Source organism: Megalobrama amblycephala, unplaced genomic scaffold, assembly GCF_018812025.1.
Source record: "Megalobrama amblycephala isolate DHTTF-2021 unplaced genomic scaffold, ASM1881202v1 scaffold464, whole genome shotgun sequence".
NCBI classification, from domain to species: Eukaryota; Metazoa; Chordata; class Actinopteri; order Cypriniformes; family Xenocyprididae; genus Megalobrama; species Megalobrama amblycephala.
The window spans coordinates 285-25286 of record NW_025953392.1 but is presented as its reverse complement, the minus strand read 5'-3'; the positions used below and the strand labels follow the sequence as shown (position 1 = coordinate 25286).

Here is a 25002-nt window from a genome sequence, read left to right as displayed (position 1 = left end):
ACAACCCATTAAAGAGCCACAAAACGGTTTTTATTGTTTGAATTTTTTTAATAACTACACAGTTTGAAAGCTAGGACTTTGTTTAATATCATAAGTAACCTGCTCTGTCTTGTCTGTCGACGTGAAAAAAATATTTTTTTCGCTTGCTTTTTTGAAAGAAGTGTGCACTTTTGAGTGCACTTAAACGCACGCGCGCGCACACACGAATTACAAACTGTCGCTCCACATACGTTGTTTTTCATTGCTCTATTCGCCAAATGTATGTTAATGGACTACAGTATGAGACACATAAGCGCAACCTTCTCTAAAGTTTACACATCTGACTGGAGCTGGACCGGTCACATTCAATGGCATATGTGCTTATGTGTGTACAGAAAGCTGCTCATTTTAGCGCCTTTTTGCGATTAAATTGTTTAAAATCACTTGAATGTTAACATTTGCAAGCCTTTGAAACACGTGCAAATTATGAACTTTCCCCATTTAAATTTGCATATCCGCGAAACACATGCGAGCCGAACCATGGGTCGGATCAACTGCAATTTGTCACAGCACTACCAGCTAACATTTTGTTCCACTTAATTTTCTTCCACAGAACACTATGCTTGTAAATATTATTAACGTAAATTGCATTCAATAAAAATTGCGTCTAGCCTGGCTAATGCTTTGCCAAGCTGCAACGAAAATAAGCTAACAGCCCAGCTAGTCAATGCTAGCTTCGTTCGCGCCATAAAAGTTGGAGCCACTTTCATATTACCCAAAATTTGCACTACTTTACTCAGACATGATAAATAATTTGATGTTGTCCTAATTAATAATTCTTAAATGAATTATGAATTCTTTATTTTTGTTTCATCTGAAAAAAAGTACATGAACATGTCAAAGAAACATGAACAAAGTTTAAACGGATCAATAATAATCAACATGTAATCAGCAACAGTTCGAAATATGTAGAGTTAATATAGGATGTGACGTATGGTGGGCCGGAAGGTCCAAAAATATGGCTACCGACTGTCGTGGGAATTCACTATTCAATTGCCAGTAGCCACTGAATTTACCACTGATAAGCCGGCGGTGCATCTGTACACTCTCCTCACGCAGCGAACGACTCACTTTCCTCACACAGCTGACCACTCTCCTCAGCTGGCGACTCACTTTCCTCACGCAGTGAACGACTCACTTTCCTCAGCTGGCGACTCACTTTCCTCAGCTGGCGACTCACTTTCCTCACGCAGTGAACGACTCACTTTCCTGAGCTGGCGACTCACTTTCCTCACGCAGTGAACGACTCACTTTCCTGAGCTGGCGACTCACTTTCCTCACGCAGCGAACGACTCACTTTCCTCACGCAGCGAACGACTCACTTTCCTCAGCTGGCGACTCACTTTCCTCACGCAGTGAACGACTCACTTTCCTGAGCTGGCGACTCACGCAGCGAACGACTCACTTTCCGCAGCCGGCGACTCACTTTCCTCACGCAGCCGGCGACTCACTTTCCTCACGCAGCCGGCGACTCACTTTCCTCACGCAGCCGGCGACTCACTTTCCTCACGCAGCGAACGACTCACTTTCCTCAGCTGGCGACTCACTTTCCTCACGCAGCGAACGACTCACTTTCCTCAGCTGGCGACTCACTTTCCTCACGCAGCGAACGACTCACTTTCCTCAGCTGGCGACTCACTTTCCTCACGCAGCGAACGACTCACTTTCCGCAACTGGCGACTCACTTTCCGCAGCCGGTGACTCACTTTCCACAGCCGGCGACTCACTTTCCTCACGCAGCAATTGACTCTCCTCACGTTTCTTATCAAATACTGTGATGGTGCAATAACTAACTACATCTAGTAAAGTTTATCATTTTTTGTGTTGTAATTGTAATTTATTCTGAAGCAATATTCCCATCAGTGTTCTGTAAACTGTTGTTGAGATGTAAACTGTAAATAATCAGATCTGTACGCTCCCTTAAAGGGATAGGTCAAACAAAAATAAAAATTCTGTCATCCTTGCCTTACCTTCTAGTTGTTCTGAACCTGTATGAGTTTCTTTCTTCTGTCAGTAAACAGACAGCTGACTGTAGTGTCAACTGTCTTCAAAATAGCATCCTTTTTAGTTCAACAGAAGAAAGAAACTCATATACATTAAAGATACATATGAAGCAGCTTGCGATGCGATACGATTCACCCCATCGATGCAGTGCGATCCGATATTTCGATTCGATTCAATGCAATACGATGCAATACAAAAAAAATATGATGCTATACAGGTCAATATGTAGGGCTCTAAACTTAGTTTCTTCTCATTCTGTTTTTTTTTTTTTTTTTTTTTTTTTTTTTCAAAATTAATGTTAAAATTAAACCATGGATGAAAAATTTTGTGATTACTCATTCAAAAATAAAGTCTTGAATATTTTATTATAATTATTTTTGGTAGTAGTAGTAGTAATACATTACATTATACCATACAATAATAATACAATAGTAGTATTAAGTACTACAATAGAAATAGGGCTATATTTTCTCAAATTAAATGGTAAAATGCTCATGAAGTGACTCTCACAGCAGCTCTGGAGATGAAGTTTGTATTCATGATGTCATATAGTCAGATGAAAACACTGGAAAAAATGCCACAAGTGTCATGATTGCTTCAGTATGTGTAAACATTCGCGCGTCTGCGCCATTCACGCAGAAGATGTAGAAATCATATTCAAATAGTCTTTTTGCAGTGTAATATTCACAGACACTAGTCCTTATCATAGCACCCTGGATATGGTACATATAGTTTGCTTTTATTTCTTTGGTTCAGACAGTCAGCAAATCATAAATTAACTTAAGTGCCCTCTAACACATGGCCCTTTCACAAACATTGTAATGCAATGTTAATCTATATTCTATATCAAGGGTTCCCAATCTTGGAACAACTAGAGTGTAAGTCAATGATGACAGAAATGACTGACTGTTTTGAGAACGAGGGTCAATTCAAAGCAGGTCTTGCTTCAAAGTTAATCCTCAAGTGTGGATCGTTGCCTACTGTTCGCGATCCAACGTCACCTCCAGAAGAAGTAAGTGTATTTAATGTTTTTTGAGCAAATAGTCATTTCAGTCGATGTCAGCCAGTTCAATAACAAATGCGTCTAAAGTTGTTGTTGTCGTCGTAGAATGTCTGTGTATATAATTTAAACCTTGTTTGTATAGTGTGTATCCACACGTATATATATATATATTTAAAGATATTGTATTAAAAACTGTGTATGTTTTCCGGGATGGTCTACCATACATGATGGAGTGACTTGAAGTTGTTTCATCCGTCTTGTAACCTTTGATACAACAAATAGCGTCAGACAGTTTTATGTCATGTATTATTTTTTGCAACAATTACAAATGTAAATAAATTAATACCTGTTCTATCTCCCTGCAGCATATATTTTCTGGTTTTGTAGCCATCTCACATGCAAGGTTTTTTCCTCACGAAAAAACCTTGAATACTCTCTAACACTTGACGGGTGCTCCATTAAACCTTCGTCCTCAGTTAAGAACTTGGGTGTGCTCTTCGATACCAATCTTTCATTTGAAAGTCATGTTTCTAGTATCTGTAAAACCGCCTTCTTCCATCTAAAAAATATATCTAAATTACGACATATGCTCTCAATGACAAATGCGGAACAGTTGGTTCATGCATTCATGACCTCAAGACTAGATTATTGTAACGCTCTACTGGGTGGTTGTTCTGCTCGGCTTTTAAACAGACTAAAGTTGGTCCAAAGTGCGGCAGCTAGAGTTCTTACTAGAACCAGAAAGTATGACCATATTAGCCCAGTTCTGTCAACATTACATTGGCTCCCTATTAAACATCGTATAGATTTTAAAATCTTGCTACTTACTTATAAAGCTCTAAATGGTTTAGCTCCCCAGTACCTAAGTGAGCTCTTAATGCATTATAGTCCTTCACGTTTATTGCGATCTCAGAATTCAGGCCAGTTGATAATACCCAGAATATCAAAATCAACTGAAGGCGGCAGATCCTTTTCCTATTTAGCACCTAAACTCTGGAACAATCTTCCTAGCATTGTTCGGGAAGCAGACACACTCTGTCAGTTTAAATCTAGACTAAAAACACATCTCTTTGCTCTTGCATACACATAACACATTATCAATACATTAACATTTTTCAAATCCGTTAAAGGATTGTTACGCTGCAATAATTAGGTCGGCCGGAACCGAGAACATTTCCTATAACACTAGATATACCTGTACATCAGAATAAGAATGGCATCTACGCTAAATATCAGTCTCTCTGCTTATCCTGAGGTTTGCCGGGTGCCGGATCCAGATCAGATGGAGAACCTGTGTCTGGACCTGACTACAACGTAGCCCAGGAGACAATGGGCCTACAGATCCAGTTCTGGCTGCATCTATAATTCAGATTTTTAATCCCCGTATCCGCTTACATATATTTATATATAATCTATTTTTAATCTCTATAATAAAAATGTATAATTCAGATTTTGATCTCCATATCCATTTACATATATTATATATATCTTCCAAGGGTTTTTTTTCCCTCCTAGGACTTTTTTCCCAGTGTTAGCACGCTGGGTTTTTCTCCTAGGGGGTTTTTTCCACCCCTGGGAGTCAGCCGACATTGGCTTAATGTAGCACCATCTTGTATATGTTACATATTACCACGCTTGTTTGTACAGCTTATTTTTAACCACTTCCCTTTTTTCTGTGCTTCTAATATGTAAAGCTGCTTTGAAACAATTACCAATTGTAAAAGCGCTATATAAATAAATTTGACTTGACTTGACATTTGCCACATAAGCACCTGTACGACAAGTAATGTCAACACGACGCAACCGTTCCCTCGCATATAAATTCGTTTGTACTTAGCAAACGTTATCACAGTATTTGTGTTTGTAGTTTCAAAAAATTGCGCGAACGTTATCACAGTGTGTGTGTGTGTGTGTGTTGCACATCCATAATTGCAAAGGGGACGCGATTAAAACTCTATAAGTACATAAATGTATCAAATAACCATTCAGAGACATCCTGCTCCATTCTCAATTGTGTTTCTTCTGCCGGAGTCTCTTCATCATCTGGGTCTGATTCCGGTTCAAACATGTACGTCTGAATGCCATACAAAACAGCGGGTCTCTCACTCTCAGCCATTCTGCTTCTACCGACTGTTTATTGCCATAGGTATGCAAGTTACGCCCTCATCCAAAGGCAGGGCGGGGATATGCAGCTCATTTATATTTAAGGTGGTATACACCAAAACAGCTCTTTTTAAAACCAAAAATGACATTTTCAAATGGTTATAATAAATTAACTGTGGGGTATTTTGTGCTGAAACTTCACAAATACATTCTGGGGACACCCAAGACCAATATTACATCTTGTAAAAAGGGGCATAATAGGTGCCCTTAGGGAGCGTATACAAATCTGATTATTTACAGTTTACATCTTAACAACAGTTTACAGAACACTGATGGGAATATTGCTTCAGAATAAATTACAATTACAACACAAAAAATGATAAACTTTACTAGATGTTGTTAGTTATTGCACCATCACAGTATTTGAAAAGAAACGTGAGGGGAGTCAATTGCTGCGTGAGGAAAGTGAGTCGCCGGCTGCGGAAAGCGAGTCACCGGCTGCGTGAGGAAAGTGAGTCGCCGGCTGCGTGAGGAAAGTGAGTCGCCGGCTGCGTGAGGAAAGTGAGTCACCGGCTGCGTGAGGAAAGTGAGTCACCGGCTGCGGAAAGTGAGTCGCCAGCTGAGGAAAGTGAGTCGTTCACTGCGTGAGGAAAATGAGTCGTTCACTGCGTGAGGAAAGTGAGTCGTTCGCTGCGTGAGGAAAGTGAGTCGCCAGCTGAGGAGAGTCAGTGGTCAGCTGCGTGAGGAAAATGAGTCGTTCACTGCGTGAGGAAAGTGAGTCGCCAGCTGAGGAGAGTCAGTGGTCAGCTGCGTGAGGAAAGTGAGTCGTTCGCCGGCCTATCAGTGGTAAATTCAGTGGCTACTGGCAATTGTATAGTGAATTCCCGCGACAAGTCGGTAGCCATATTTTTGGACCTTCCGGCCCGCCATAGTGACGGGAACTCGATTGAAACTATGCTCAGCGTGAATGTTGCTTTTTAAGGAAACTGAACTTTAGGTTACTTACGTAACCCCGGTTCTCTGATAACATGAGTGAAGTATCTCACAAAGGGAACGCCTCTGGGCGTGACAGATCCTGGAAGCACCAATTACACCACGTCTGTCAGTTGACAGACCAATCACGACAGTGATGTGGGAGTCCCTGCTCCCTAATATATAGCGCTGCCGTTGGTCCCTACTTCATTCTTAGCAAATCTCTTCTCCATGCACTGCAAGGAGGGACGTGCGGTGAGATACTTCACTCATGTTATCAGAGAACCGGGGTTACGTAAGTAACCTAAAGTTCTCTTTCAAACATTCGCTCAGTATCTCACAAAGGGATATAGACCACTCCCGTATTGCAGATATGCTGTCTGAAGCAGGCATGTCAACCAACTCTGTGATGTAAGCTATGACATAACACAATACCCGTAACTATTCACCAATAGAACAGGGATATATGTGAACAAAAAGTTAAAAAACACCTCTAAAGAAAGGGTTTTTTTTTTTTTTATACACTTAGGACGGAATGGGCCAGCGATGGCTCAGTGACATCCAGTCTATAAAATCGGACAAATGTGTGAGGCGATGCCCAACTTGCTGCTGCACAAATGTCCTGAACTGAAATGCCCTTAAACAATGCCCATGAGGTGGCCATACCTCTGGTAGAATGAGCCTTCAGCCCCTCCGGAGGACAGAGACCCATGCTATTATAACTTACTATAATAGCTTCCACTACCCAGTGGGACAGGCGCTGACGTGAAATAGGTTTACCCTTATGAGAATCAGCCCAAGAAACAAATAACTGATTACTGTTCCTTAGTGCTTTCGTTCTGTCCACATAGTGACGCAACGCACCGACAGGGCACAGGCAATGAAGCCGCTCATCCTCTGGCGAGGAAAAAGGCTGCGGATGGAAAGCCAGTAAATCCACCTGTTTACAAGCGAGAGCTGACTCGCTCACCTTAGGTACAAACGCTGGATTAGTTTTCAGAGTTACTCTCAAGTAATCCGTAGCGAACTGCATACAGGAGTTATGAACCGATAAAGCGTGAAGTTCACTAACCCGTTTCGCGGTCGAAAGAGCCAGTAATAAAGCAGCCTTTAGTGAAAGGAGCTTTAATTCAATACTGTCTATAGGCTCAAAAGGGGGCTGAGATAGTGCATTAAGGACCACAGACAGATCCCACGGCGGAATCAGTGGCTTTGAAACCCTGTGCAAACGCCGCGCACCTCTCATAAACCTGCAAACAAGCGGGTGTTGACCTATAGTATTTTTGTCAATCCCCACATGACACGCAGAAATTGCGGCGAGATAAACCTTAATGGTTGAAAAGGCTCTGTCCTTATCCAAAAGTTCCTGCAGAAAACATAACATATCCGCGACAGAACAGAGAAAAGGGACGATGTGTCTGCTAGCGCACCATTGCTCAAACACTCTCCACTTCCGATCATATACCGAGCGCGTTGAAGCTGCTCGTGCATTCTCAATAGTCTCAATCACCCTCACAGGCAAACCCGTAACACTCAAGTTTAACCTCTCACGGGCCAGGCCCAAAGTGCCACTTTGTTCGGGTCTGGGTGAAAAATCTCTCCACGCGCTTGAGAGAGGAGGTCCCTGCACAACGGGAGCGGCCAGGGCTGGCCGCATAGAAGCTGAATTATCTCCGTCAGCCACAACTTCCCTGGCCAATTTGGGGCAATTAGTATAACTGAGTGACCGCATTCCCTTACTCTTTGTAATGTTGGTATGATCAGACTCAGTGGAGGAAACGCGTAAAGTAGTGCGTTTGGCCATGGGTGTGCCAGAGCATCCACACCCATATGTGCACCGTCTCTCGCCAGAGAGAAGAATAGAGGGCAATGAGTGTTTTCGTGCGAGGCGAAGAGATCTACGGCAGCTCGGCCGAACCTCTCCCACAACTGGCTCACTACCTGAGGGTGGAGAGTCCATTCTCCATACAGCGGATTTCCTCTGGAGAGGAGATCCGCTCCCACATTCATTATTCCCGGAACATGCGTTGCCCGTAGTGAATGAAAATGCTTCACGCCCCACACGATCAGTTTCTGTGCCAGACTGTGAAGCTGAGGGGAGCGTGTGCCACCCTGGCGATTTATGTATGCCACTGCCGTTGTGTTGTCTGATCTGATCAAAACGTGGTGGTTCTTTAGAAACTGCACAAAATGTTTCAATGCTAGAAACACCGTTAACAGTTCCAGGAAGTTTATGTGTGCGTTCTGTAGCGAGACAGGCCATTTCCCTTTCGCTATTCTGCCCTCGCACACAGCACCCCAACCTGTGAGCGACGCATCCGTTGTGACCACCTTTCTCATAGAAACTGCTCCCAGCGGAGTCCCTGACTCGAGAAAAGCCGATCTCTCCAGTGATGGAGAGCGCGCATGCAAAGTGATGTTACTATCACTTTGCGGTTTAGGTGGCGTTTTGGACACAAACGCTGTGCCGCTGTCCAGCGCTGGAAATCCCTCATTCGCAACAGTCCCAGAGGAATGATTGAAACTGTCGAGGCCATCAGACCCAGAAGACGTAAACACAGTCTGAATTGAACTTTGTTTCCTTTCTGAAAAAGGGACAAACAGCCGCGAATTGACTTGATGCGCTCCTCCGACAGAAAAGCTTGATACAGGTCTGAGTTCAGTCTGAGACCCAGGTAAATTATCTCTTGTGTGGGCACTAAGCTGCTTTTCGTCTCGTTTATCCTGAAGCCTAGGCTCTCCAGGTGAGACACGAGCATTTTTGTCTCTCTCTCTGCCTGATGCCGCGACGGCGCGCAGAGCAGCAGATCGTCCAAATATGCTGACACTCTCAGACCCATCTCAGACCCACGAATAATTTTTGACAACACCTTTAAGGTCAACATTTTGAAATTGTATTTCCTGAGGTGTTTGTTGAGGTTCCGTAAATCCAGAATTGGACGGAGACCCCCTCCTTTTTTGGGAATGACAAAGTACCATGAGTAAAAGCCGTGGTGGCTGTCCTCTGGCGGCACAACTCGAATTGCTCTTTTGTTCAATAAAGAGGTTATTTCTTCCTCTAAAATCTGAGCTGACTCCCCTTGTGCTGTTGACATTAACACACTGTTGAAAAGTGGAGGTTTTACAGCAAATTGCAGACGATAACCCCGGCTTATTGTGGAGAAAACCCAGGGGTGAACTGCGCGAGCGCTCACTAGTGGCGCAGTGGCGCCATCTAGCGGCGGAGCTGGGGACTGCAGTTCTGATCTGAACAATTTTGTCTTTGTGTGTGTTTTTCTTTTCAAACGTTGCTGTGCCCTCTGCCTACTGCCTGGATGCACAGGGAATGAGTTTATTATTTTCACACCAAACATGTTTTTGTGAGAACAGCCCTCTGCCCTCTGTTGAAACCCCGTGGGTGGAGGGAGGGGAAATTTTGTGTGGGGCACTGGGGGAACTGGTGCCAACTTCACAACTGAACTGGTCATTAGAGAACTTTTTCCTGTGAACGATTCCCAAGTCCAACGCCTTTTCTTGGCGGGAGGGGAAAAAAATGACCACTCTCTTTGAGGAAAAACAAAAACAGATACTCCGGGAGTGCTGTTGTTCATCCTTTTGTTCTGGATGCGATGACGTGTTAGGTCGCTCACCGTTTCTTCCCTCCCTGAGGGTTTGCTAGCCGGTGTCTAGCTGCAGCTGCCGCAAAAGAAGGTTTTCCCCTCGGCTGAGCCGGTTTGGATTGTGGCTCAACCTGCTGAGGTTGAGATGGTCTAGGGCCTCTGAAGGCTGAATGACTACTCCTGTGGGGAGCTTCAAACCCGGAGCGTGGTGGCTGAGAAGTACGAGCAGTGGGTCTGCGAGGAAGGCAAGTTTGGAACGCCTCACCTTCCTGTTTCCTCAGATCACACTTTTGACGCATTGCAGTGACCGATGCCCCGAAAAGGGCTTTGGGCTCAACTGGAGCGTCCAAGAAGTCCACCTTCTCTCTGTCTGACAGCCCTGACAGCCCCAGCCAGAGAGCCCGCTCACCCACCACGGCCAGGCCCATGCTGCGACCACAGCTCTGGACTGCGCCCCTGGAGGTTCTCAGGTTGAGATCTGCAATAACGCAGTTTGGTGTCCCAGCATCCATCTGTCTCCCCATCTCCTCCATAAGCTCTGCTTGATAAGCAGTGAGGAGAGAGGTGGCATTAAGAGCCCTCACTGCCAGTGCAGAAGAACGATAAATCTTCTGAAATACTGAGGCTGTTAAGCGTTCAGTGCGTCCTGGCAGAGAAGCTGAAGCAGAGGAAAAGGCTGCTCTGCGGTTGGGGTTAAGATGGTGAGCTACTGAAAGGTCAACATGAGGGGGATTTGACATCCCTAACTCCTCCATGTTATCAACATCCAGCCTCGAAAAACCTTTTACAGGAACCCTGTGTGAAAAGGGTTTATCCCAGAAACGTTTCATTTCTGAAACGCAGGCTGGGACCGCTGGAATGAGCTGCTTAACAGGTTGGGCACGTGACGGTAGTCTCTTGCCGTCATAGAGATCCCTCTCCGTCCCCTGGCCTGTCTGCTGCGACGGCCACTCTATGGAGAGTTTTGCCGCCGCCCTCCGGTACATTTCGAGCAGGTCGAGCTCCGTCTGAGCTGGGGAGGGTGACCCTTTGCTTAACACGCTGCCCGGCCGGGAGAGATTTGGCGGGAGGATCGCGTCGTCGTCATCCTCCTCCCCGTCCTCCTCTAACAGACGAGCGATGGCTTCGTCGTCATCATCGTCTTCCTCCCTTACATTAGTAAAGGATCCGAAAATGGGAGGTAGGTCGGGAGAGACTTCATCCATAAATTCGCCCCAACTGCACGACGCAGGGGGCGGATTAGTTTCTTCCGCGGGCGGCGGAGAAAGGCAGGGGTCTCCTTTATTGGCGCCCGCGACGCGCACTCTTCTCTCTAGCACCCTTGACGGGAAGAGAGAACAGTGTGGACAGCATTCGGGGTTCGCGAGGGCTGCCTGAGCGTGTCTCACCCCCAGGCATACGATGCATAAAGGATGAGGATCCTTGCCTGATATCATTGACCCGCACGCGCACGGGCGTGAGGCCTCCGATTTCGGTCCGCTGCTTGTAGAATTAGCAGTTGCCATACTAAAATAATAAATTCACCACGAATATCTAAGAGAATTCGCCGTAACGCGTTAATTTTCTTAGTATAACCGAAGCAAATAATCACTGCTACAGTGAAAAAGACCCGCTAGCAAAACAGCTGCGTTCGGCGACGTACCTTGACGGCTAGTCTCAGAACAGTTAAGCAACTATTAAGACAGGTCCTGCTGAAGGATAGCTTCCAATTTGATCTTCACGGGGAAGAGATCGAGAATGAAGTAGGGACCAACGGCAGCGCTATATATTAGGGAGCAGGGACTCCCACATCACTGTCGTGATTGGTCTGTCAACTGACAGACGTGGTGTAATTGGTGCTTCCAGGATCTGTCACGCCCAGAGGCGTTCCCTTTGTGAGATACTGAGCGAATGTTTGAAAGAGAACACAAGACTTACCTCAAGTTCAACGTATGGCGTAGGATCGAAAAGGGAATGGATGATTCAGTCAGGCGTTGAGTTTTATCTCACCCGTTGTGCACACGTCCCGTGATGAGCTGAGCGTGCTGACGCTTTCTGCAGTAACCGTTGAAATCGGCTTCATACTGGCAAAAGGGTCTGAGCCGAGCACCCAGTTTAAAACAGCCGTCAACGTACGAGATTCATCTTAAAATTAATTTTTTATGTTTATCAGCTTACCCCAAGGCCATCCAAGATGTATGTGATTTTGTTTCTTCAGTACAACACAAATGTTGATTTTTAACTCCAACCAGTTTCAGTCTGTCAGTCGTATGCATGTGGATGGTAACAAAATTTCAGACAGTAAAAAAAAAACATGCACAGACAAATCCAAATTAAACCCTGCCGCTCGTGACGACACATTGATATCCTAAGAAACGAAACGATCGGTTTGTGCAAGAAACCGAACAGTATTTTTTTCATTTTTACCTCTAATACAGTACTATGCCTAGTCAAATGAGCCCGTGCACAGCACCTTCTTCTTTTGAGTTTTAATGACGGGTTTCGAAGCAACTTCATAGGTGCATACCGCCACCTACTGTTGCGGGTGGCCCTGTATAGCCCTCAAGCCGTGCACCCGATACAGTAGATGGCAGTATGCAACTATGAAGTTGCTTCGCAACCCGCCATTAAAACTCAAAAGAAGAAGCGCTGTATTAGAGGTATAAATGATATAAATACAGTTCTGTTTCTCGCACAAACCGATCGTTTCGTGTCTTAGGACATCAACGAGCAGCAGGGTTTAATTTGGATTTGTCTGTGCATGTTTTGTTTTTTACTGTCTGAGATTTTGTTACGGACAGACTAAAACGGTTGGAGTTAAAAATCTATATTTGTGTTAAAGAAAGTCACCTACATTGAATGGCCTCCATTAAAACCATCCTAGATTTAACATAAGCCAAGTCATTTCCAGAAGTGGTCCAGATCATACAGCCAGAGCTGGGTTACCAGTTACGGTGAACATGAATCGACCCAGTGCTTACAGCCGTAACAAAAATGCATGTGCCAGAGCGAGCTGCGGGGCACAATCGGCCCGGTTAACACACGCCGATGCCGAGTCTTACCCTAGTGAAAAAAAAGTATACTTTATTGTATTTTAAATATATTCCCTTTTTCTATAGTACACTGCAAATATACTAACAAAAAAATTTACTATCATTAAATATATAAAAAGCATATTAGTATCATATTTTCACAATGCAACTTTTAACACACTTATAAAATAATTGTACTTTAGTATATTTTCTAAAAAAATATATATTTTAGAAAAATATACTTGAAGTGTAAGTTCAGTTTATTTTTTAAAAGTGTATTTATTTGCACTTTATAAAAATATATTTGAGGTATATTTTAACAGTGTGCTGAAAATGATCATTGTAACAATGCACTGAAAGTATATTTAAAAAATACATTATTTAATATCCTGAAGTTGTAGTGTATCTAATGTTAAATTTGAGTATATTTTTAAGTTTATTTCTTCATCCTTGGAATTCATTATATTGCTTGTGCTATTTATTTCAGTATGAATGCATTACAAGCCCATTTAGTACCGATATATGCAGTGTAGCCTATACAATTTCCAAATATGTGTAAATGTTTATTAAGTTTACACTGGCAGAATCATTTTACAATCGTACACACAAATCTATATTAAACAACACACCAGCAGCACAAGTAATGCGAAAAAATATGTTGAGTGGTTAAACTTATCGGAATTCAAATGTCTCTTCAACTTGGTCTGTGACCAATCAGATTTTGTTGCTCACTGCCTTCAGCCAATCAGAGCTGCTGACGTCACGGTCGTCGTCTGAATCCCCTCGCTCTGTCACTCAGGTGAAGTATAATGTCGCAATGTATAATTTATTTAATAAAACACTGAAAGCGCAATACATCGCTCAATCTTGGGGATTCTGACCAGTTCAATCAAGTGACATCACAGACTGACCGTGATGGCGACGAAACCGGCTAATCTAATGGCCTACGCGATAGTCTACCAGTTAACAAACTTTATTTTATTTTCTTTAACAAACGGAGAGCGTTATTTCGGCTTGATATCTCCTTTTTGAGTTTTTCTGTGGTGGTTTATGGCACATGTTTGTATGCAGCACCAAAACATTCATATGATTGGTCAAATCGGCCCGTATTCTGTACGATATAAATTCATAAAGTGTTTTATGCTTGACTATGTACCGAAAACAATATCGACATGCCATTCTGATGCAGTTCCCTGCTGCTATTTACTGTTCAAAAATAGTATTGGTTCAATGTAGGATTTAGACAGACTATTGTAAACGTGAATAAAGTGTTGAACATGCTGTCTTATATCTTTGGTATATTCTGTCAACAGATGCTGTTCTTCACGAGTCTCTGCGATCATCATTGTGCCATCAGACACAATGAGAAGCTCATCAGAAAATGGAATATAATGTGTAATTTGTATTTGTATTTGTGTATAGAGGGTCACCATGGTCCAATATTTTTTTTTTCTTTAATGAAAAACATGGTAAGTTTTGCTGAATCTAAGTTTAAATAAAAACTATTGGATTTGTCAATGAAATATGTCTCTTCATTAGTGATGTTGTTACATTTTATTTATTTTAATGCCCTTGAAAACAAATGCATTCAACTTTGGGAAAATGTGTTAAACTGTATTTAAATAGTAGCACAACTGTATTGTGTGAGATTATGTAATTCAAAGTACAGTAGTCAACATTTGAAGTGGATCAAAAAAGTTAGGACACCTTTGATTAAAGGTTTTGATCCGCTTCAAATGTTGACTATATTATACAAAGTACAAAGTGTATACAAAGTGTATTGTTATTGACTGCAAAGTGTGTAATGTTTAATATTTGGAATAAGCCAAAGGTACTGAGCATACAGTATATACTATTACCTGTAAAATTATATATTCAGTGTATATTGCTTGTGTTTTCTGAAGACACTCGTAATTATTTTGTAATGTACTTAAATCACAAATAAAGTGTACTTATAACACAAAGTGTACTCATAACAGAAATAAAGTATACTTATAACACAAATAAAAGTATACTTATAACAGAAATAAAGTATACTTATAATACAACGTATATTATAACAAAAAATATACTTTTAACACAAATAAAGTATACTTATAACCCAACTTAAGTACACTTTAATATCACTAATCAAGCATGTAATTAGTCCCTACACAGACATATACTTAAAGTGTACTAAGTATACTTGAAGTTGTTCCAATTTAGCACACATAAGTATACTAAATATACTTAAAGTTGTATTTTAATACTACTTAATTTCAACTTAAATATACTTAGTACAAAATTAGTTGTTTCAAAATAGCACACTTTAAATGAACTAATCATTAACACACTTGAAATATACTAATAATTAGTCTTGCTGCAAGGCGCAGGTGCCGCAGGGCAGCCGAGCTCGGGCCGATTATACATGCTGGGATATATTCATTTATTACACAAAAAAAAGCACCCCAGAAAAAAGCCAAAAGAGTCTGGCTGCAGACAAGATGCACTCTCAGACGCGCATGCGCATTAAGACACATGCGCTCTCAGCCGCGCATTCGCATTAAGACACATGCGCTCTCAGCCGCGCATATATATATATACACTACCGCTCAAAAGTTTGTGATCAGTAAGATTTTCATTTATTTGATTTTTAATTTTTATACTTATCAAGGATAAGATGTTGGAAACAACTTAATTCTTTTTATAGCCTGTTATAAATTTATTAAGATTCTGCGAAAAAATAAAAAAAGAACAATGTATTCATATTAAATTCTTAAAAAACATCTAGAAAAATGTCTCTACTTACACATTTTAGCAAATGAGCACATACCCTGAATACAAATATTATATAATATTATAAGGATAAGATGTTGGAAACAACTTAATTCTTTTTATAGCCTGTTATAAATTTATTAAGATTCTGCAAAAAAACAAAAAAACAATGTATTCATATTAAATTCTTAAAAAACATCTAGAAAAATGTCTCTACTTACACATTTTAGCAAATGAGCACATACCCTGAATACAATTTTTTCAACAAAAAATAAAGATACTAAACTTTTGAAGTATAGTTGAAAGTATTAAAATAGAAAACTGATATTTTAAATTGCAGTAATATTTCACAATTTTTAGAATTTTTTGATCAAATAAATATAACCTTTAAAAAAACTTTAGATAGAGAGAGAGAGAGAGAGAGAGAGATTGATTGAGATTTATATAATATTGAGATTTATACATAACTCGAAATCTGGAATCTGAGGGTGCAAAAACAATCAAAATATTGAGAAAATCACCTTTAAAGATGTCCAAATTAACTTTATAATGAATTAAATCATAGCTTAACAAGTCAGTCACATTGCTACTGCTACAGTCACATTCAATGTTAATATACTTCCAAATACACCAGAGAAAAAACACAGTTACTTAGCATTGTAAAAAATAAAATAGAAAATATATAGAAAAACATTCCATGAAAAAAAGAAATGGTAATTATTATTATTTTTTTTTATCGTGTACGACAAAAGATTGGTGCGAGGTGCATGTTGTCCACCACATTCTCTAAAAATTTGTGCATGTCCTGCATAAATGCAAAGACAAACATCAGTGGCTCTACAAGATCGTCCTCTATATGCTCTGCACTGCAGTACTGTTCCAAGGCCTCAGTGGCTTTTTCATCCTCCTCGCACAGTATACGAGGAAGTTGAACTGAGCCAAGAAGATTACCAGAGTTCTCCAAGCACCACTGACTGGCAATCTTAAGATTCGTCATGATACGCACCTAAGAAAAAACAATGCAAAAGAGGATAATTAAAAATATGCTGAACAATAATGGCTGCAACCCCTCTAAATAAAACCTACTTTTCGTGGAACCACCTGCTTCTCCGGTGCAGACTCAGGGGTGAAACCATTCCTTTCATCTTCCTACAAAACATATAAAGATTAAATGTGAACCAGTTATCTTTAGTACTACCTTTTTAAAAAGTAACATACTTTGTTCCAGCTCTGAGGAGCTGGAAGAAAGAAAAATGTACGAGTTACCTGTACATGGAAAGGCTTTTCTTGTTAGTGGAAAAAATACAGCAAAAGTTTAGCTAGTATATGATAACATGCCATTTTTAACCTCATGATTCCAAAGTATATGCTTTTACCTGAGAGATTTGTTCAAACTTCCTCTTTTGCAACCTATGGCTGCTGATCACCTCTCAAGAAGGCTTTGGACTCTTCTGCATAATGGGCAAACAGTTTTCCATGTCTGGAAAATAGAGATTAAAGATTGAATATTGCATAGTTCCTTATTCATGAAAGCTTTAAGTATTCAAAACCCAAAAAACAAACAATTCTTTACCGATCCAGTCCGAAGTTCTCCATTAACATGATGCACCACCATTTCCTCAACTCTGCCATGTCCAGCTGCTCAAAACATAAAAGATTATGACCTTTGTAAGTTATACTGTCTCTAAGTTACTGAAAACTATAATCTTACTTACAATTGTGTAGTCAAATGGGGCATCGAGCACAATGTACAATGCAGACTATAAATGAAAGACAAGTTAGTATTAGGGCAAAATGAATACATTATTAACCACCAACATATTGTACACCTTACCATCAACATGAATATGCCACAGTCGTTTCCATATGGCTGTCCTGGAAAACCCTTAAATATATTGAAAGGGGGGAATAAGCACAATTTCATAGATAGACTGACGGATAGATAGACTGACAGACAGACAGAAAGATAGACAGCAACCTGTAAATCAAGGCCTGTTTTTTCTGTCCATTTTCCGGGTATTATGCTGTATGCAATGTCCCTGTCAAGAATGCAAAGGACAAATACATGTAACACTGTACAACAACCTTTCTGCATACATCAATATCTACAACAGTGTCTCTCAAATGGGGGCCCGTTTCAGATACACTGGACATCCATAATCTCAGTGTAATTTTTGTTTGTTTTTCTGCCTCCGCAATCACCACCGATACAGTGATAAAGCCAAAATTAAAATAGATTAAGCCAGAATTAAATACAGAACCCCAGTATGAGAAACCTGCGTATGAATGCTCACAAAAGAAAAACTTTAAAGTTCAAGCAAACAACTGAACTCTCATTTACAACCAACTTGCAGAAAGAGACTAGTCAAAAGGAACAGACCAGCTCTAAACAGCAGAACCAACATCTACAGCTGGGGTGACAAACTCAGTTCCTAAACACACCTGATCCAGCTAATCATGTCCTTCAGGTTTATTTATTTACATGGTTTTGGAGAAGAGTTGGAACTTAAACTCTTGCAGGGCTGTGGCCCTCCAGGAACTGAGTTGACACCCTTTATAAGCAGAGTTGTCAGGCCTTAAGCAGAACTTCTTTATCGCCTAGGAATGTCAGTTTGGAATTTGGAATGTGATGGTGCTGAATGACTTATGACAATTTTTTGTTTTAGACAATCGTCATCTGTACCTCTAAAATGAAAGAGGGGCCCTGATGAAAAAGGTCTGAGAAACCTGCTTGAATAGATGAACTTGATCAATGAACCTGAACAGAGAAAGGTCATAACAACGTGACCTTCTCTAAACAGTGATTTTATCTAAAGACCTCAACAGTGATTTGTATCTCTGCTCACCAAATCCACTTGGTCTCTCATAACATTTAGAATCTAGATGGAGAATCACTCTCTGTGCTGGTTTCAAAACCTAAAGAAATTCACTTTAAATCAAACTATTACAATGACATCTACTCTATAAACATACAGCATTTACCATAAATATGACAATGCTTACATACAATTATCAAAATGCTATAATGTGTAACTTTCTGAATCATACGATTTTCATTACGTACACATAGCTGGTAGTGTCCTGGTGTCCAAAAGGGAATTATCACAGCATCTTTTAAGTGAGCATCATCCTAGAGCAGCAATGAAAGATTTTTAGTCCAAACATATTTGTGAGCATAACTGGGAATGAAAAAAATGCATACTTAAAGGAAGACTCAACATTGGATTACAGTTGCTTGGGGGCAGCCATGTTGGTACGATAAACAGGTCAACAATATGAATGTCCTTTCCCTGCAGAATATTGTGTGAAGAATCAGTCTGGCTAATCTCAATTTTAATATATAGATGAGTTTGAAAGATTAGAAAGTACCTTTGACGCTGCAATTTGGTCAATGATTTGAAAACAACCATTTCCAATCTATAGAAACATATGTAAAAGATGATGCATGGATAGCTGTGACTGATTGACATGAATGACGAGCCTTACAAAACTAATCATAGTTTCACTGTAGTAAATCCATGTTTTTGGTATATTGACTTAACATAATAGAAATGGAAATACCATGGTTAACCTATGTTTTTTGTAGCCAAACCATGATTATTTGTTGTGGTTTTACTACAATAACAGTGTTGTTTTTAGCAATTGGTAATTTGAAGAGCCAAGTTGGCTGGTTATATTTGGGACAAAATGGTAATTAAATTAAGGAAATGAAAAGTTCAGACGCAAAACCCTCTAAAAGCCATCTGAAATTCTTTTCTAAAATTAGCATTTTAGCCAGATGATGTGTTTAGGTTCAGTAACTTTAATATCAATGTATAGGTTCTTCTCATTGCCATTACAGTGAAATAACTGAACAGAGACATGAGCTTGATAAAAATGCTAATTTTAGAGCTAAATTTCAGATGGCTTTAAGAGGGTTATGCATCTGAACTCTTCACTTTTAACAATACAAAGAGAAAATTTTATCATAAATGTAAAACGATCAATATCTTACAGTAGACTCCATGTCTCGGTTTAATCCTAAGGTCCAAAAATCTGCACGGGTCAGGCACGCCTTTGCTGTTCGAATAATCAGCTCCTTTGCAGGCTTCTCTATGTCCAGTATGTAGCTGAGCTAATAAAATAGCAATATTTTCAAATGCAAGGTTAAACACAAACTTATGCAGATTTGTTGTATTGGTGATACTATTAAACTAACCAGTTCTTTCTGTGCTGAATGGTATGTTAAAGACCACGATGCTCTGCAGGCAGTAATGTTTTTGCAATTTGTGACTTCTTCGCATTGGGGTCCACACTCTTCTGCATATTTCAAGACAAACAAAAAAATTCCAAGAATTAGCAAGGAACAAGAAAATATTAATAATAATAAAAATAAATCCTTACCATTGTCCTCAACTGCATGTGGTGAATGTTTCAATGACTCATGCTCAGGTCCTAACTCCAAACCAGAAGAAATCTGCATGTCAGTGGAACATGGGGCTGAGATAGACAGATTATTATTATATTGATTATAGACAGAAGAAAAGATTAGATCTGCAAATTTATTAACAATAGTAGTGATTAGAAATAACAAATAGAATGGATACTGACTTAAAATTGCTTGTCCCAAGTCAGAGAGGACAACATTTTCAATGCTGTGAGGTATGTGACCACGCTGTAGCTGTCGCTCCAACATCTTCTGGTTTGCTGATGTATTTTTGTGATGTATAATGTTCCGCATAATGAAAATCTGTGTCGAGTGAGCCATATTATTGATAAAATAGTTGTTTTTTCTCAAGTCTGCAAAAAACTGCTCCGCAATTTGGCTGTTCAGCCAACCCTGTAGTTCTGGCACCAGACTGATTTTTCTGAGAACATCCTTTGGGTCTTTTGTGTTGGATTCGTGTAATTTGTCGTACAAAACATAGTGTTCCGAAGATCCCGTGATTGGATGGCCCTCTGAGTTCAGAGTATCAGTCTTCTCGATCAACCAAGGAAGAGACACTTTAAGCTTTCCTTGCTTTGCTTTGCTTTGTCGATATTCTCGGGTGTTGAGTCTGCCAGTCTTCCTTCGTACGGTTGAAATGGAAGAGATGAAGGTACACGGAAATTGGCATGTGTTGGCAAGCCTCGAGCAAAGTCATATATTGTGACATTGGGCAAGTGCTGCCATGACAAAAGCAAGTCCATAAAATCCCTTGGACTCTCTGCCCTCAAATTAAACTTCAAACTGTAGACCACACCATGTGGGCACAGGACAACAGACCACCCACCTGAAAAAGACAATAAAATGAAGGGAACAAGTGAAAATAATTTTTAACATATCAAACCAGTCTCTCACCTGATGCCCCCCAGATCTTCTGGAAAATTTTGTTGTATGAATGCCGGTTTTGCATCTCTGCTCTTAATCTTAATATCAGGTCCATGCGAGATCCCTTGGAGTCCACATTACAGGCCTTGCACAACTTTCTGACAACACCAACCTATTATGTAAATGGTTCATGATCAAATGAATCATAATGGCTTAAATGGAAATGATTAAACAGTTGAACTCTTTGTGAGCACTTAACCACATCTTAAAAAAAACTATCCTTTCATTACATATCCTTCCATTTCCTTAATCCCTCGCTGTTGTAGCATATTATACTATGAGCAATGTCTGAAACTTGTATTGTGAGCAGTTCGTGTCTCTATTTGCCTCTTCATGATGACTCACTTGTTGTATTCCTCACTTGTAAGTCGCTTTGGATAAAAGTGTCTGTCAAATGAATAAATGTAAATGTAATGTAAATGTAAAATTAAACAGTTCAAGGTTTTAACCTTCTGTTTCATCAGCTCGTCTACAAGACGATCCTCAGACACACTGAGAACCTGAGCTTCGGGTGATGTAACTTTTGGAGAGAAAACCTTCTCATACTCTGTATTGAGTACTGAATTAGCCATCCTTGTTTTTTGTCCAATCCATGGAGCCCACGTTTCATAACTTGGCTCCACAACAAATGGATTGTTTGTTCGGCCTGAAGGGGGAGGGGAAAACATTTACAAATATTACAATCAATTTGATCATGTCGATATCAGATAAACCATATAGAATACCCAAGACATGTCACTCATCTAGTTTTGAATGGGAGAAAATGCAATGCTTAATATGGCAGCTCTATTAAAGACTCGTCTTTGAAATATAAGAGCCAATCGCTAATCAGTAAAGTCACGGTAGCAATAGAAACAGCCTTGTGAGATGTCCACTTAGGATTGGGTATGCACACTGAAAAAAAATGAATGCTATTTCAGCAAAAGAATCAATATTTCAGACAGTTGTTTTCAGGTTTCACTGATGATTTAAAACTTAATTATAAGCTTGCGAACAGTTTTAGAGAATTTGATGCTTCCCTTTTAAAGAGATGGGATGTAATTGCATGCCCAGAAAAAGAACAAAGATGGCCACTGAGTGAAATGACTGGTTTTAAAGGGACTTTATGTACCTAAATACAATTACTTACTGGAAACAAAGCCACGTGCAACCATCTCCAGATCCACTGATTGCCAGAATTCCTCAATGTTTACTTCCCCTTTGAACTCTGATGGTGGTTCTTTGAGGTCACTAACTGTATTGAAACTTTATTAGAAACTCCCATTGGGTTTTAAAAATGTAAATTAAAGTTTGTGTAAATCAATACTAAATACATGTTCTGAGTTTGTCACACCACAAAAATGTTATTAATTAGAGGACGACTGATATTGAATTTTACCAATACCGATAACCAAGTTGGACAGTGACTGCCGATAACTGATAGATTAACTGATAATTTTTCTAACTGACACAATCAAAACTCAAAATAAAAGAGTGCTTATTACAAAAACACACTGTATTTACTGAACCATAAAAATGCATTGTGCTTTAAAACAATAAAAAAATACATAGAGAAAGTGCATGTTAGACGTGTTTAAAAATGATCTGAATTGCCTTTATACAGATTTTTAAAAAGAAACATTAACTCTTACCTGCCATGCTGAAAACACCTTTCTTATGTAAATCCATAATTACCACAGGGGGGTGGTAACCACAGTTTACACAAGAGTATGTATAATCATTGTCTGCTAAGGCCTCAAAATGACAGTAAGCATGGAGTACAGTGTCTCGATTTGGGTATTTCACTCCCCGGAGGCTCTCCAAAGTATCAATGACTCTGGAGACAGAAACGTGACTCTGGAACAGATAAAGTGGAATGGAGGGGTGTTTGAGTTTTTGACTTACTGAAACGATTTTCATTTTTAAATGTGTCATTTAACAAATCTGTAAACTGTGTCTAAGATGAAGACAAAGCTCAAGACTCAGAAGAATGTAATCTGAAAAAAAGCACTTCTGCAGGTGAGCCTCCATTGCGCTTCTTCTAAGAACAGTTTTACTGCAAGTAGGGCAATGATAATGGGCCTCTGTTCTGCAGGCCAAATGGCATTTGCATACTCTTTTGTCTAGAAATTAAAAACAGTATACAAATGAGAAAAAAATATATAACTTTTAAACAAAAGCTATATTTGACAAAGATTAAATACCCATAGTATCCAACTTCACAGTCTGTCAGTAATTGAGAGGCTGTTCAAGACATTTTTTCAAATTGTACTCTCATACACGCTAGCTTAATTTTTTAGTCTTGTTTTTTGTTCAGGGGTAGAAGATAAACAATAAACATCTTGAGTGTTAGAAAAAAAGAAAAATGGATGAAACAGACAATGAGCTTGATAGTGTGCATGAGAGAGTTGATAGTAAGTTTGTGAATGAGTTTGGGTAAAAGTATGGAGTCAATATAATGCCTCATATACGCAAAAAAAATAAAGTTTTGCAAAAGAAAATAAAGTTTAGCAAATATTCTGCGTATCAGTCTAGTTTGAGCTTGCGATGCCGTTTTCCCTTTGCGCTTCATTTTTCTGCGCGTCTCGCTTTGTGGCACTGCTTTGACGTGGGGGTGGAGTCAAGGGACAGGGGCGTGTACAAAATGCCTCCCTGGAAGTGACGACATCGGCCCGAGACACAGCTCACTGAACCAGGTACTGTCATGATGAGCAGAGGCTTGCAAGTGGATCGTTTCCTCTTATTCACTAGCATTAAAACATGCATGTTTTCGTTTTATTAACTTTATTAACAAATGTATATGTGTATTAGCAGTGTTTGCTTAAGTTAAAGAAGTTGTTACCATAAACATCTGGCGTTTATTTCTCTCGGTGTACACTTTTATAGCATTAAAATGTGTACTGTTTTATTTGTTTAACTGCATGTGTATTAACAGTTTTTGTTTAAAATCTCTTAACCTGTGGGAGAAGAACCGTTCTTTGACGTTGATGACGTCACTTCCAGGGAGGCATCTTGTACATGCCCACGTCCCATGACTCCACCCCCACGTCAAAACAGTCCCACAAAGCGAGACGCGCAGAAAAATGAAGCGCAAAGGGAAAACGGCATTGCAAGCTCAAACTAGACTGACACGCAAAATAAAAGCAGCGTTGCTAATAAATTAATAGATATGACTATGGAAAATATGTATTGCAAAATAATTGCTTTGCACGCTGTTTCATTTATGTTTTGCAATTCTTTATTTTTGTTTGCAAAAAGCACATTTATTTTCCTCAATACTTTAATTTTTGTTTGCAAAACTATTTTCTTTTGCAAAGCTTTATTTTTTTTGCGTATATATGCAGCATTATATTGACTCCATATGAAAGCTTTGATAGTGTGTGAGAAATAGTATAGTAGTGAATGAGAGTTTGATAGCATGCATGAAAATCTTTGATAGAGTGTGAGACATTACACTAACGTTCAAGAGAGAGTTTGATAGTGTGCAAGAATGTTTGAAATATGTCTTGAACAGTCTCTCTTTTGTTTATTAGTACCCTTTTTGAAGTGCTTCAAAAAAAAAAAAAAAAAACTTATCACACCCATCTTACCTTGGAAAAATATTGCATTTTTAACATGGACTGTCCAGTGAGCCTGAACTTTCTTCTCGGTCATTGGCTTCAGATAAGGGCACAAGGGGCAGTGATACAGTTTGCAACATGATGTGCATTTTGGTATCAGCTGCTTTACACCTGCTATGACTATTGATTGATGCATCTGTAAACATAAATTGAAGAGACAGAAAATGAAAATAATTCTTGTGTATAATATTCTTTAGTGATCGACCGATGTATCTGTTTACCGATATTTTTCCCGATATTTAAGCATTTTTCCATAATCGGGTATCGGTTTTGTAATATCGGATTCGCCGATTTACGGCGCCATCTTGTGGCCGTTTTGAGATTTCCGCCATTGCAGCCCGGGCGTCTGAGGAGATCAGTCAACAACAACTCAGTGCACAGGTAAAGTATATGTTCTACTTGGTTTGCTTTAATTAATCAACTTTATTTAACATAACAGACGTGCACAAATGAGATCTGAGACATAAATTCCTGATATAGTTAATTTATGCAGCTTGTTTCTAAACAATTGAGACGAACTCATTGAGTCACGTAGTGTAATTCGTCATGTCCTGCCCCAATAAAGACG

General features: G+C 39.9%; 1 protein-coding gene and 1 pseudogene across 1 annotated transcript; both read right to left on the bottom strand.

Moving 5' to 3' along the window:
- Positions 1–7645: 7645 nt before the first annotated feature.
- On the bottom strand, positions 7646–9292 carry LOC125261690 (annotated as a pseudogene).
- Positions 9293–20019: 10727 nt separating this feature from the next.
- On the bottom strand, positions 20020–23106 carry LOC125261692. The gene is made up of 4 exons (XM_048180254.1): positions 21965–23106; positions 21285–21481; positions 20806–20947; positions 20020–20737 (listed from the first exon to the last, which is right to left on the bottom strand). Exons 1-4 carry the CDS (start codon positions 21987–21989, stop codon positions 20451–20453), a joined length of 651 nt encoding a protein of 216 aa, XP_048036211.1. The 5' UTR covers positions 21990–23106; the 3' UTR covers positions 20020–20450.
- Positions 23107–25002: the final 1896 nt, after the last annotated feature.